The sequence below is a fragment of the Sus scrofa genome, chromosome 1, assembly GCF_000003025.6.
Source record: "Sus scrofa isolate TJ Tabasco breed Duroc chromosome 1, Sscrofa11.1, whole genome shotgun sequence".
NCBI lineage: Eukaryota > Metazoa > Chordata > Mammalia > Artiodactyla > Suidae > Sus > Sus scrofa.
In genome coordinates, this window is record NC_010443.5 from 121,339,460 (window position 1) to 121,353,337 (window position 13,878).

The window sequence follows — 13,878 nt, forward strand, 5'->3', positions numbered from 1 at the left end:
TGGAGGCACAAAGCACTTAAGTAACCTATCCAAAATTACATTTGCCAAGTGGAGCCAGAATTCAAAGTCAGGCAATCTGGTTCCTATCACTCTTAGTTGCTTTGCTGCCTTCTACATAATCACCTGTGAATAATACCAACTCTACACTGAAGCATGCTGTTCACTTCCTCCTTCACTCACACAAAAGCTCAAGTTCTTAGCTATAGGCCTTACCATGGGCCTCTCTCTCGAACTCTACTATTTTAACTTCCTTACTAACTTAGCCCCCCTTACCCTACTCCACCCTTGTCCTCCTGGTAATACCTGGTTTATGGAGGTATGCGCCTGCCTAAGTGCTCTGCTCCTATTGTCCTCTCTGTCCAGAACCCTTTTCCCTCAGATAACTGCATCACTCATTTCTCTTATCTCAAGATTAGCTCAGGAATAATTTCTCCATGAAGTTTTGTGGATTAAAATTTTTAATACTGGAGTTCCCGTTGTGGCTCAGTGGTAATGAACCCTACTAGTATCCATGAGGACATATGTTTGATCCCTGGCCCTGCTCAGTGGGTTAAGGATTCGGCGTTGCCATGAGCTGTGGTGTAGGTCGCAGACGAGGCTTGGATCCTGTGTTGCTGTGGCTGCGGTGTAGGCTGGCAGGTGATTCAACCCCTAGCCTGGGAACTTCCATATGCCTCGGGTGTGGCCCTAAAATACAAAACAAAAACAAAAACAACCCCCCCCTTTTTAAAAATACTCATCCCAACATACACACTTGACACACCCATATCCATAGCACTTATTAACAGCAGACATATATTTTATGGTTTACAGTCTATCTCACCTATTCCACCTCCCTGTTAAAGTTTAAGCTAAATGAAGCAAAGATTTTTGTCTGTTCAATGATTTAGCCCCAGCACAGTAACTTAGATCATAGTTAGTGCTCAAAAAATACCTGCTTAATGACAATAAATAATACATGTTTGCTCTCCCAGGCAGGAACTCCATATTATTCCTAGAAAAGCACATGAGTCATTTCAATATTTAACTGGTGATACTGGCAAACTGGGCAGGACTGGTGAAAACTATATTCTAAGTAAAACTAATGGTTTAAATAATTTAAGGTGAAAAAATCCTATTCTATATAATAATGTTGGTTACTATATTTTCTAGGAAATAAAGAAAAAAATAAAATACTGTTTCATAATAATTCCTACCTGATATATAGACATGAGGATACTTAGCCAATGAAAAATGAAAAAAACTGAAACATAATATTTTTCAGGACAACTTCTGACTCTAAGGATATATGTGCTTAAATACACTTTGTCTAAAAACTCAAGATTAATATTCTGCATTGTTCCCGTCATGGCTCAGCAGTTAACGAACCCAACCTGCATCCATGAGGATGTAGGTTCGATCCCCAGCCTTGCTCAGTGGGTTAGGGACCCAGCATTGCCATGAGCTGTGGTGCAGGTTGCAGATGTGGCTCGGATCCTGAGTTGCTGTGGCTGTGTTGTAGGCAGGTGGCTACAGCTCTGATTTGACCCTTAGCCTGGGAACCTTCATATGCTGAGACTGCTGCCCTAAAAAGACAAGTAGGCAAAAAAAAAAAAAAAAAAAAAGATTAATATCCTGCATAATACTAGTTTGGAAAACAATAATGTCAATATTCTCCAAACTTCAGTCTTTCCTGTATCGCCTTCACAAGATGCTGCAATTTTGCTCTATGTTGTCTACTGTGTTTAATTTAATTATTTAATTGAAAGTGATACTTTACTTAAATTTATTTTAACAGGAAAATTTATATCCCTAAATACACTGGAAAACAGCATCATATCCAATAAATAAAGGATAACCCTAAAAGTAAAAAGAATAGAACAGTAAATTATGCTTTGTTCACATAATAGATCAGCATATATCAATGATAAATGAATTATAGCTACACACAATAATATATATGACTTGCAAACATACGATCAAGTACAAGACAGACACAAAATGGTAATGTTCAGTGTCTTGGTCCAGGTGCTAGATAAATGGCTACATCCAGTTTTTGAAAATTCACTGGGCTGAATGCTTAGCACAGTAGTTCTTTATAAATACTATACTGTATTAAAAATTTAAAACAAACAATGAAAAACTAGTAATACAGTTTCCACCATCAGCTAAGTGCAGATACTATTGCCTACCGAAAGCCCTGAGGTCTGCTTTATGGCAAGAAAGGGAGATTAATAAATACTAAAAGGAATGTAGCTTCAAATTGAGGCTTAATTTAACTAACTCAGAAGGACTGAAACAGAAATAAAAAAATAAAAAACAGAAAAACAGAAAAAACAGAAAAAAAAAACAGAAATAAAAAAATAAACTCAATAAAAACTACCAGCTTTCTGTTAGTATGGATTAAACCACCAAAATATTAATTATAACTTTGTTTTTTCAAATCCTGGAAATACATTCACACTTACTTGATTAGACTTTGCCCTCTAATCTCACTTTTAAATAGCATGTTTACAAAGCATTCTATTCTTTAGGTCAAACATTTATCAAGCCTTGGCAATGCACCAAAAACTATGTAAATTTTATTACTTTAAAAATATATCTTTTTAAGGTTATTGAAGTTAGTCCTGGAATGATCACAGATTTTAACTAATCCAGTCTCACAAACAAAGACCTAGAGAGTTATGCAATTTTTATAATAGTGAAAATAGCCCTGGATCTGATGTTTTAGCCCTGTCACTAGTATGACAGTTTCTAATATACAATACATCCATGCAAGTATCTTTAAATTATTTCATAGGTTAAAGGCCTTCTTATCAAAAAGAAAGTTATTTTTTAGTAACTCTTTACTAGCTCCAGGCACTATGCTAACTAGGTGTGTATATAAAATTTCTCATTTAAACATCTCAAGGAACTCCCTTAGTGGTACAGTGGACTAAGGATCTTACATTGTCACTGCTGTGGCTTGGGGGCAGGTTGAATCACTGGCCCTGGAACTTCCACATGCTGCAAGTATGGACAAAAAAAAAAAAAGGGCTTAAAAAAAATAAATAAATATACTTCTCAAAATTTCTGAGCTAGGTACTATTATTATCCCCATTTCAAAGATGGAAACATGGGCTTAAAGAGAGGATAGGTCACTAGTTAGAATTATGTAGCTAATAAGAGTCATATATATATATATATATATATATATATTCTGAATATAGTCTGATTTTAGAGCCTATACTTTTTCTTAAGCTATCCTGTTTCTTCTTCAAAAAAGTATTTGTGTACTCTTTTACCACAGGTAACAGTATGGGGAATTTCAAAATAGAAAACAATTTAACTAGTTCACAATTTTAGTCAATTTGGTTCATATGATTCACAAAGCTCATAAATAAAAAAAATAGCAGGAGGAATTAGCCAAAAAACACCTGGGGTTAGAGGACACACAAAGGCAATTTCATTTCTCTTTTAGTAAGACTCCAGATGCCACAGACAGGAAAAAATAGCCAAACTGGAATGCCCTTTACACTACCCTTCAGAAAGAGTAAGGTGTGACACTAGGAGCAAAGAATGAAAAGGTCAACAGGAAAAGACAGTCTACTTTATCACATTTAGCTTGGATGCTATTTAAATAGTAACATTTACTACTGACCAAAGTTTACTATTGTATCTAAACACATGATGACCCACCCTGGACTGATGGCTTCTTCAGGAACACTGAGACAATTTAAAATATGGGAATCCTGATAATCTTGCATTCTTCGAGCATCCATTATAATCAAGCTGATGTTTTTATCCATCATCATTGTGTATAGCTCCTTTGCTGTGATTGCTCCTTGAAATCAAGAGATACAGTATAAGTGACAAGAAACATACAGTTCTGTGAGCAATCATATCACTAAACACAGGATATGCATAAACTTTTCCTAGAAGTGTCATATACTTGCTATTCCATCACATTATTTATTATCTTTTATATATAATATCAAATATAATTTAGGTTTCTGACATTTATCAAAAAACTAGTTTAGGAGTTCCCGTAGTGGCCCAGTGGAAACAAATCCAACTAGGAACCATGAGGTTGCAGGTTCAATCCCTGGTCTCACTCAGTGGGTTAGGGATCCAGCATTACCATGAGCTGTGGTGTAGGTTGAAGATGCAGCTTGGATCCCACATTGTGTTGCTCTGATGTAGACTGGCAGCTGTAGCACCAATTAGACCCCTAGCCTGGGAACTTTCATATGCCACAGGTGCGGCTCTAAAAAGCAAAAACAACAACAAAAAACTAGTTCGATACTTTGTTTATAAAGGCTTAAAAATACCAAAAGTTGTTGGTGAAGTTATAATTACATCAGGTGTTGGCTCTGTTGTTCCATAAAATAAACCAGTATGTGTCTCATGAAAATATTCTATTTAAAAAAATTAAGCCATTTGAGAAATGTCAACCAGAAGAAACAATGATCATTGAAAAAAATTTTTTTTTGTCTTTTTTAGGCTGCACCCGAGGCATATGGAGCTTACAGAGTGAGGGGTCTAATCGGAGCTGTAGCCGCCGGCCTGGCCAGAGCCACAGCAACGTAGGATCTGAGCCGCGTCTTCAACCTACAGCACAGCTCACGGCAATGCTGGATCCTTAATGCACTGATCAAAGCCAGGGATCGAACCTGCAACCTCATGGTTCCTAGTCAGATTTGTTAAACACTGAGCCACAATGGGAACTCCCATTGAAAAATTCTTGAAAGGTTCTAAATTCTTCTTTAAAAGTCTCCATGGGGTCTTATGGAGCTATCTGAAAAACCTGCAGATTTCCTAGAGTAATAAGCCAGAAGCTTGTTATTTGAGTTCTTCATCAGAAGTTGGCAAATTATGGCCACCTGTTTTCAATGGAACACAGCTATACTCATTTATTTACATACTGTCTATGGCTGCTCTCATGCAAGGATCACAGGGCCCCTTAAGCCTATCAGCTTCTACCACTTGAGGTGAAAAATTAAAAAGCACTATAAGGAAGCTTGGAGCATGATTTGCTCCCTGGTCCAGGAACTTCTACATGCCAGGGGCAAGTCCAAAAAAAGTGGGGGGGGGGGGAAAGAGCCCTGCAAGGAAGTGTAAGTATGGTAAGAACTGTTCGATCAGTGAGCTATGAGAAAAACACAGTCACACCATCTCCTAAACTAAAATACCCAGTTGCTAATAATCACCATACTTCCCTAACAACCATCAAGATCATTTTGACAACAAAATAGTCTCAAGTAGAGAACAAACCACCAAGGAGTGTAACACAGGGTAACACACAAAAGAACATGTGGAAAAAAACTAATCTTAGAATGAACTGGTAACAGCTTTTAGGAAGGTATCTTACTACACTCAGTTTTATTTTTTAAATTATTGTATGGCAATATTTTAAATAGGTAATTAATTTTAGTGTTACATACAACTAATATTTAAGTTAATATTTAAGCATCGGCATATGGATGACATGCAAATTATTTGGTTTTTTTTATCTGTTTGTTTGTTTTTTGCTTTTTTAGGCCCAAACCTGAGGCATATGGAGGTTCCCAGGCTAGGGGATGAACTGGAGTTGCAGATGCCAGTCTATACCACAGCCACAGAAACACTAGATCCGAGCCGCATCTGCAACCTACATCACAGCTCATGGCAACGCTGGATCCTTGAACCCACTGAGGGGAGCCAGGGATTGAACTCTTGTCCTCATGGATACCAGTCGGGTTTGTTTCCACTGAACCACAATGGGACCCCCTAGATTTTTTTTTCGGAGGGGAGTGAAAACGCTTTTAATAAAGTCTAGGAGTTCCCATTGTGGCTCAGCGGTAACAAACCCAACTAGTATCCATGAGGATGCAGGTTCCATCCCTGGCCCAGCTCAGTGGGTTAAGGATCTGGGGTGTTGCTGTGACCTGTGGTGTAGGTCATAGATCTGGCCTTGCTATGGCTGTGATGTAGCCAGCAGCTGCAGCTCTGATTTGACCCCTAGCTTGGGAACTTCTATATGCTGCAGGTGCGGCCCTAAAAAAGCAAAAAAAAAAAAAAAAAAAAGAAAAAAGAAAAAAAGAAAAAAATTAAGTCTACAGCTGAGAGTCATAAGTACTAACAGTTAATACTTATACAAAGTTTACTGTGTTCCAAGAGTTTCACATACATTAACCAATATTCACAATAACCTATAAAATAGATAGAATTATTATTCCCACCTCTAATGGGAAAATTAAAGTGGAGAGGTGAAGTAATAAGCTCAAGATGACATGGATACTCAGAGGAGCCTATACTCAAACCTAGGCAGTCTGACTTCTGAAAGTCCATGCCCTTAAGCACTTCTCTAAACTACATCTTGGAAAAAAAAAACAAACAACAATGACAGACGCCATCTATGATTCTGATGTTTTCAAATGTATATTACCATAATTATTCCCCATATGTACACAGAGAATATAATACATTTTCAGTATAATTGTACAGGCTAGGAAAAATGATAAAGCTCACACATAGATCAGACACAATGTTCAGAATCTCAGTATGTAAAATCTGAAGCTTATTCTGATTAAAAGATCTCAATAATAACCTAAAAGAACTCCCTCTTTCTGAACACACTTACCTTTCTCTGTAGTTTCATTTTTTTCACTCTTTTCACCATTTATCTATTTCATAGGGAAAAAAAGTTTCAACTTTAATATTTCTTTGAAACTGAAAATCTAGGAAATGAAGTGTGCAGAGTGCTAGCATTTTATAAACATAGAGATGAACAGTTATGGCAGTATCAGGTTATTCTGATAAGAGCTAAAATAACTAGCAGCATATCACAATCATGTCCCTTCCTCAAAATTTTCCTCAGTTAAAGGTCAGATATAATTTAAAAGCACACACTGTTACAGAAATTTAATATTTAACAAGAGAGTACTTCTTACGAAATAAAAATTCTGGCCACCCCCTTCAGTGTCCTACATTACAGAAATAAAGAAAAATGAAGTAATACAAAGTTTTATAAATGTGCATTTCCTAACCAAGATAATCCAATTAAGTTTTTAGGTTGAACTTCCAGCCTACAGTAAATATGGGAGACAGAAGAACAAGTTAAGTGACACAAGGAGGAAGCAATCAGATAAATGTGAAATGTGGTTCATTTTTCTGAACTGATTCAGTACTAAAAAGTCAAATACAGGAAGTGAAAAATGAGAGGGAGACTCAAGTAGAGAATGCTATAGAGACTTAAGAGATACTGCATCCTCTGACAATGAGTGGACCTCGTTTGGATCCTGATTCAAACATATCAACTCTAAAAAATCATTATGAGACATGTGGGTGAGTTTTGAATACAAATGGGGTTTTAGCTTGCATAAGGGAATTATTGCTAATTTTGTGAGGTAAGAAAACAGCACTGTGGTTATTACGATAATGTTCCTTTGAGATGCATACTCAAATATTTAGGGGTAAAATGATATGTTGTCTGGAATTTGCTTTGAAAAGGGAAGAGGTATAGATAAAAAATATAGCAAATGTTGGAAGATTATTAGAGTTGGGTAACAGGGTTTAACTGTATTCTCTTTTCAATATAAAAATGCTAAACACAAGTAAAAGTAACAAAAGGCAGTTTGCCCTGTTGCTGAAAAGGCAACAAAATGAAGAAATTTAAAAGTCCCTTTCATACAGTTCTTTGGAATTTGTTATTTTTTTATATCATCAGCCATTTGACCTATAAATGAACATCTAAGGCAGTACTATTTATCTTATGTCATGAGCTCCTAAAATCAAAAGACTAGACCTCTTCACTTCCTTTTACCTAGTGCCTAGCCCAATGTCACTAGCAGCTCAACCACTACTTCTAACACAATCAATAATGATTCACATACAAATGATAGTTGAAAGCTACTAAATGCTTTAAAAAAAATAAAGCAGAAACCTTTCCATGAATTTCAACAGTGCAGAAGGAATTATCTTTTAGAAAGAATAGTTTCTGAGGAGGTGAAGGGAGGGAGATATAGGAATGGATAGCTGGCAGGTACACATTGAATCACTAACAGTTTTTGGTAAACAAATGATGTAGCTAAAAATACTACAAGTAGCGGCTGAACAAAATGGAAGGGGAGGAAAAGAAAAGATGAAGGGGGAACTATGGCAGAGAAAAGAGGAAAAAGCAGAGTGGAGAGAATGTGACCCCAGAAATAGAAAGTTTGGCACCAAATAAATAGTATACCAAACTTTCCCTAAGGTAAATTACACTTATTAGAAAGGAGAGTCCTTAAAGATCATCTATTTCAAGATCTTCATTTTGGCCAATGAAGAAACTGAGTCCCAAAACAGTTAAGCAAGATGTGACATAGCACCAGAACTCAGATATACTGAATCACAGCCCAAACGCTCTTTCCACTGCTCTAGTCAAGTCTACAGTGACTGCTAAAAACTAATGAATTCACAGCCCAAACGCTCTTTCCACTGCTCTAGTCAAGTCTACAGTGACTGCTAAAAACTAATGAATTCACACAATATATTTCTGTAAAAGTACCATGAAAAACCTGAAATCAACTAAAGCTAAAATTATTAATTCAATTTCTAGTAAAAACACATTAAACTTTATCCTTGTTGCCTGAAAGAATGATGTAGTGGTACTTCAACTCTTCTTAAACAAATTATCTGACAAAAAAAATCAGTCTTTTTATCTCTCAGAATAAATATGAAATACCTTTCGGGTTTTGTCTTTGGAATCCAATACACTTTCCAAAGAACTTTTTGCTGATGTGCCACCATCCTCAATTCCTGCTTCCTGCCTTTTCTGTCTCTGCAGCTGCTCTTTCTCCTGTCTGTCTTTTTCTTCAAGTTTTTTCCGAACTTCAGCTTCTTCATATCTAGTTGAAAAAAGAATTTCTTTATTGGCATGATGGTGGAAAGTAAAGGATTTCCAGTTTCATAAAATTGATACCCTACCTTGGGGTATTTTATGCCTGCATTCTTTTTCCCTCCAATTGAAATCCAACACTGCCAGTGCTCCATTACAAATCATAACTCATAAACGCACTTATTATAGATTTATTTCAAATTTCTTAAAAGTCTTGAAAACAAACTCTATGCTCTCAAGCTGAAGTTGTTTATTGTTCTTTTTGCTCTTCTACTCCCACAGATTTCAACCTTTTAAAGATTCAAATATGCTGCAATTTCCTTTTCAAAGGATTTCTAATCCTAAAATCCTGAAATTAACTACAAAGCCTTATTTACTTATAAAGTGGCTCAAAATACAAAAAAGTACAGATAATAATTAAATGAAAGAATCTAAAGCCCCAAAGAGAGGAATAAAAAACATGATTATTGCTAGTAGTAACATGATTAAGGAAAATTAGGCAATCTAAGAGAAAACAGTTAATAATGGATAACCCAAAGATTAGGAGAAATTCTATTCGACTTAGTTGATTAACTGGCTAAAGGAGAAAGAGAACAAAGATTCTAAATGACTTCACCGGGCCCCAAGATTAGTAATTCTGGGAAGGACCAAGGGAAGATATTAGTTGAAAAAGACGATTTCTAGGTAAAGACAAAGTTAAGCAAAGATGTAAACAGGTATCCCTGTTTTTCAAAGTTTGCTTTTATACCACTGCATCTTTTACAAAAGACCTACATCAATATCTGTTTTCACTAACTGGCAGAAATCTGAAGAGGATTTTCATATATGGAAAAAAGGTGAAAAGTGAAAACAGCCTTTAGCGGTTGTTTTGTAGCCAGCTGTTAGAGAAGCAGCAAAGCACCCTGAGCAATGAGAGTGGCACTGTGGGCTCCTTTCCCAGGAACTACACTACTAAACTGCCAAAGCGTTTTTTTCCCCCTCTCTGCCACTGTTTCTCTCACTTTCTACTGATGTAAATTAGTTTAAATTTCAAAATCAGATATAGCATTTTTTTTTTTTTTTTGTCTTTTTAGGACCAGACCCACAGCATATGGAGGTTCCCAGGCTAGGGGTCCAATCGGAGCTAGAGCTGCCGGCCTACACCACAGCCACAGCAATGCCGGATCCTTAATCCACTGAGTGAGGCCAGGGATGCAACCTGTGATCTCATGGATGAAAGTCAGATTTGTTTCCACTGTGCCACGACAGGAACTCCAAACTGCCATAGCTTTGAACTTTGTCTGTGAACATCTATGTTTTATCTCAATTTATTTTGTGCATCCAGTAGCAAGATGTGTCCTAAGGTAATTCCTTCTTTGCCTTATGCCATTTTGGCTTTGGTAAGGTTTCATAGAACACTTTATTTTCAGATAGCAGGAGAAAACCTGTATAACAGTTAATTGATCCAAGTACTGAATAGTCATTAAGAAAAAAATACGAAAGTTACAAGGCCACTATTTGAAAAGAAATACTGAAGTTACAAGACCAATATCTGAAAAAAAATTTTTTTTGAAGTAAAAATAGTTCACTTTTTATTTTGTCAAAGAATGACTAATGACTAAAAACTGAAACATGCTGGTTTTAATTTCTAATTATTTTATAAGCCTGGTAAACCAGTCATGGCAATTATCAGAATTATATCTTTTTAAAGAAACATATGTAACTTCTGTAACCAGGCAGGTCAAAACTAACATTAAATACTTCATTCCCGTAAGTCCAGTGTCCAGTAGCACATTCCAACATGAAGATATGAGAATATTATCTTTTTCTGATGAATCTTGTCAGAAACTTAGAAAAATCTGAACCTGAGTGTTAATACACTTACACTTATCTTAACAATGTATCAGTCTAAACATTAAAAAAAAAAATTCAGTGAAGAATAGTGACAGTAACACCTGAATATAATGTATGTGATACAGCGAAAGATTTTAAGTTTTGTGTCCTACTTAATATGACTTTTTCCTAGGAATTGGGATTATATGTATGGTCAGACAGAAATGGACAAATTCTAAATATTATTTTTATCTTTTAAGTTTACATTCTTTTAAAGATTTTATAATAGTTGTACCTGAGTTTAAGGCTTTCAGAGAGTCTTTCAGCTTCTTCAATAGCTTTTTTGATGTTTCCAGGTCCAAGTATTGAAAGAAAGTAGTCCTAAAATTATAGGAAAATCATTCTGTACTGTTAGTACTGGCCACTATACATAACACTAATGCCAAAAACACAAAATCATGGCATTTAATGTAAACAGAAGTTTACATAAAAGCATTACTATTAGAAAAAAAATATAAAGAAAAAAATTTTAGGAGTTCCCGTCGTGGCGCAGTGGTTAACGAATCCGACTAGGAACCATGAGGTTGCGGGTTCGGTCCCTGCCCTTGCTCAGTGGGTTAACGATTCGGCGTTGCCGTGAGCTGTGGTGTAGGTTGCAGACACGGCTCAGATCCCGCGTTGCTGTGCCTCTGGCGTAGGCCGGTGGCTACAGCTCCGATTCAACCCCTAGCCTGGGAACCTCCATATGCCGCGGGAGCGGCCCAAGAGATAGCAGCAACAACAACAACAAAAGACAAAAAAAAAAAAAAAAAAAAAAGAAAAAAATTTTAAACAAAACCAAAAAATGTAATTACGACAGAATAAAGTATTTTCTAAACTTTTTTTTAATGTTAGTTTTTCCTTTTAGTCTCAGAAGCAGTAAATCAAATTTTTTTTTTTTTTTTTGGTCTTTTTGCCTTTTTCTAGGGCCACTTTCACAGCATATGGAGATTCCCAGGCTGGGGGTCCAATTGGAGCTGTGGCCACTGGCCTATGCCAGAGCCACAGCAATGAGGGATCCAAGACATGTCTGCAACCTACACCACAGCTCACCCACAACACCGAATCCTTAATCCACTGAGCAAGGCCAGGGATCGAACCCGCAACCTCATGGTTCCCAGTCGGATTCGTTAACCACTGTGCCACGACAGGAACTCCTAAAGCAAATTTTTTATAAATCTACAGGATAGGTTTCATTTTACTTGTTTTAAACTGAGATGTTTCCTTCCACTTATATTTTACAATACTTACCTACCTCCCAACTGGAATCAAATCACTTTATACATAAAATAAGTTTTACACTTGAGGAAAACTTGAGTAACTAAAAATCAAATGACAAAAAATAATAAATACTATAGTCTACATTAAAACACACATACACAAGATTTGGCACATAACTAATTAACAAGCATAATAAAGTTTTAATAAGTCACTTCCTTAAGAGTCACTCAATAATTAGGTCCTGCAATCAGAGATGTTTTCAAATCAAGCTTAGGTCAACATGACAGTCATGTAGTGGACTGATGAGTGAGGATCTAATTTTCCACAACTTATCACTATAACTTTGCAAACAGAGCCTACTAGCACAGTTCATCACAAATGATATTATAATCAAAGGTTAATAAAAAAGGTCAGGAAGTCAGAGATATCCATCTTTGGCTCTTTGAAAGGCAGTCATGAAGAGCTAGTATGATAAATTTGCTGATAGCAGCTATCATACATCTTTCTAGCCTAAAAGTAGATCATGTTTTAGTTGATTTTACTCTTCTAGATTAAAGACTAAATAAATAAAAAGATCTTTCATTATGTAATTTTAATAAAAGAATATAGTTTGGGACTTCAAGTTGTGGCACAGAATAAACAAATCCAACTAGTTATCCATGAAGATGTAGGTTTGATCCCTGGCCTTCATCAGTGGGTTAAGGATCTGGCATTGCCATGAGCTGGGGTGTGGTGTAGGTCGAAGATGCAGCTCCAATGAGACCCCTAGCCTGGGAACTTCCATATGCCATGAGTGAGGCCCTAAAAAGAAAAAAAAAAGTATATAGTTTGTTCAGTATTATATCAACTAAAAATCATAGTGGAAACTGTAATTACTCCCATTATTACAATGTCATGACTACTGAAGCAGTATTTTTTTGTGTGTGTATGCTTTTTTTAGAACTGCACCCATGGCATATCAAAGTTCCCAGGCTAGGGTTGGATTGGAGCTGTAGCTACCAGCCTAAGCTGCAGCCACAACAATACAGGATCCAAGCTGCATCTGCGACCTACGGCACAACTCATAGCAATACCAGATCCTTAACCCACTGAGCAAGGCCAGGGATCAAACCCACATCCTCACAGATACTAGTCGGGTTTATAATCCACTGAGCCATGACAGGAACTCCTAAAGCAGTATTTTTTATTTTTCTTATAACCATACCCACGGCATATGGGAATTCCTGGGCCAGGGATTGAATATGAACTGCAGCTCTGACCTATGCCATAGCTGTAGCAACATCAGATCCCTTAACCTACTGCACTGGGCTGGGGATCGAACCCAAGCCTCCCCAGCAACTCAAGCCACTGCAGTTGGATTCTTAACCCATAGTGGGAAATCTTGAATACTTTTTAAATGGAAAACAAAATTTAACAAAACAAAATTTAATCATTACTGTAATATTTCTCTGATAAAAACAAACTACTGGTACAACCACTATGGAAAACAGTATGGAAATACCTCAGAAAACTAAATATAGAACTACCATATGACACAGCAATAGCATTCCTGGGCATATATCCAGACAAAACTTTCATTGAAAAAGATATATGCACCCCTATGTTCACTGCAGCACTATTCACAATAGCCAAGACATGGAAACAACCTAAATGTCCATTGATGGATGAATGGTTAATAAGATGTGGCACATATATACAATGGAATACTACTCAGCCATAAAAAATAATGAAATAATGCCATTTGCAGCAACATGGATGGAACTAGAGACTCTCATGCTAAGTGAAGTCAGAAAGAGAAAGACAAATACCATATGATATCACATATCTGGAATCTAATATATGGCACAAATGAACCTTTCTACAGAAAAGAAAATCATGGACTTGGAGAACAGACTTGTGGTTGCCAAGGGGGAAGGGGAGGGAGTGGGATGGACTGGCAGTTTGGGGTAGTAGATGCAAACTATTGCATTTGGAGTGGATAAGCAATGAGA

At 36.6% G+C, this 13,878-nt stretch overlaps 1 protein-coding gene across 5 annotated transcripts in view; it reads right to left on the reverse strand.

The window, feature by feature from the left end:
• Positions 1 to 13,878, reverse strand: part of USP8 (ubiquitin specific peptidase 8) — a 70,124-nt gene that overhangs the window by 33,429 nt on the left and 22,817 nt on the right. For all 5 annotated transcript variants that reach the window (XM_021095635.1, XM_021095647.1, XM_021095634.1 and 2 more), the window contains 4 exons: positions 10,923 to 11,008; positions 8,663 to 8,825; positions 6,581 to 6,623; positions 3,658 to 3,802 (listed from right to left, as the gene is read on the reverse strand). In XM_021095635.1, the coding sequence (XP_020951294.1) occupies positions 3,658 to 3,802; positions 6,581 to 6,623; positions 8,663 to 8,825; positions 10,923 to 11,008 (437 nt within the window). The remainder of the gene's footprint in view (positions 1 to 3,657; positions 3,803 to 6,580; positions 6,624 to 8,662; positions 8,826 to 10,922; positions 11,009 to 13,878) is intronic.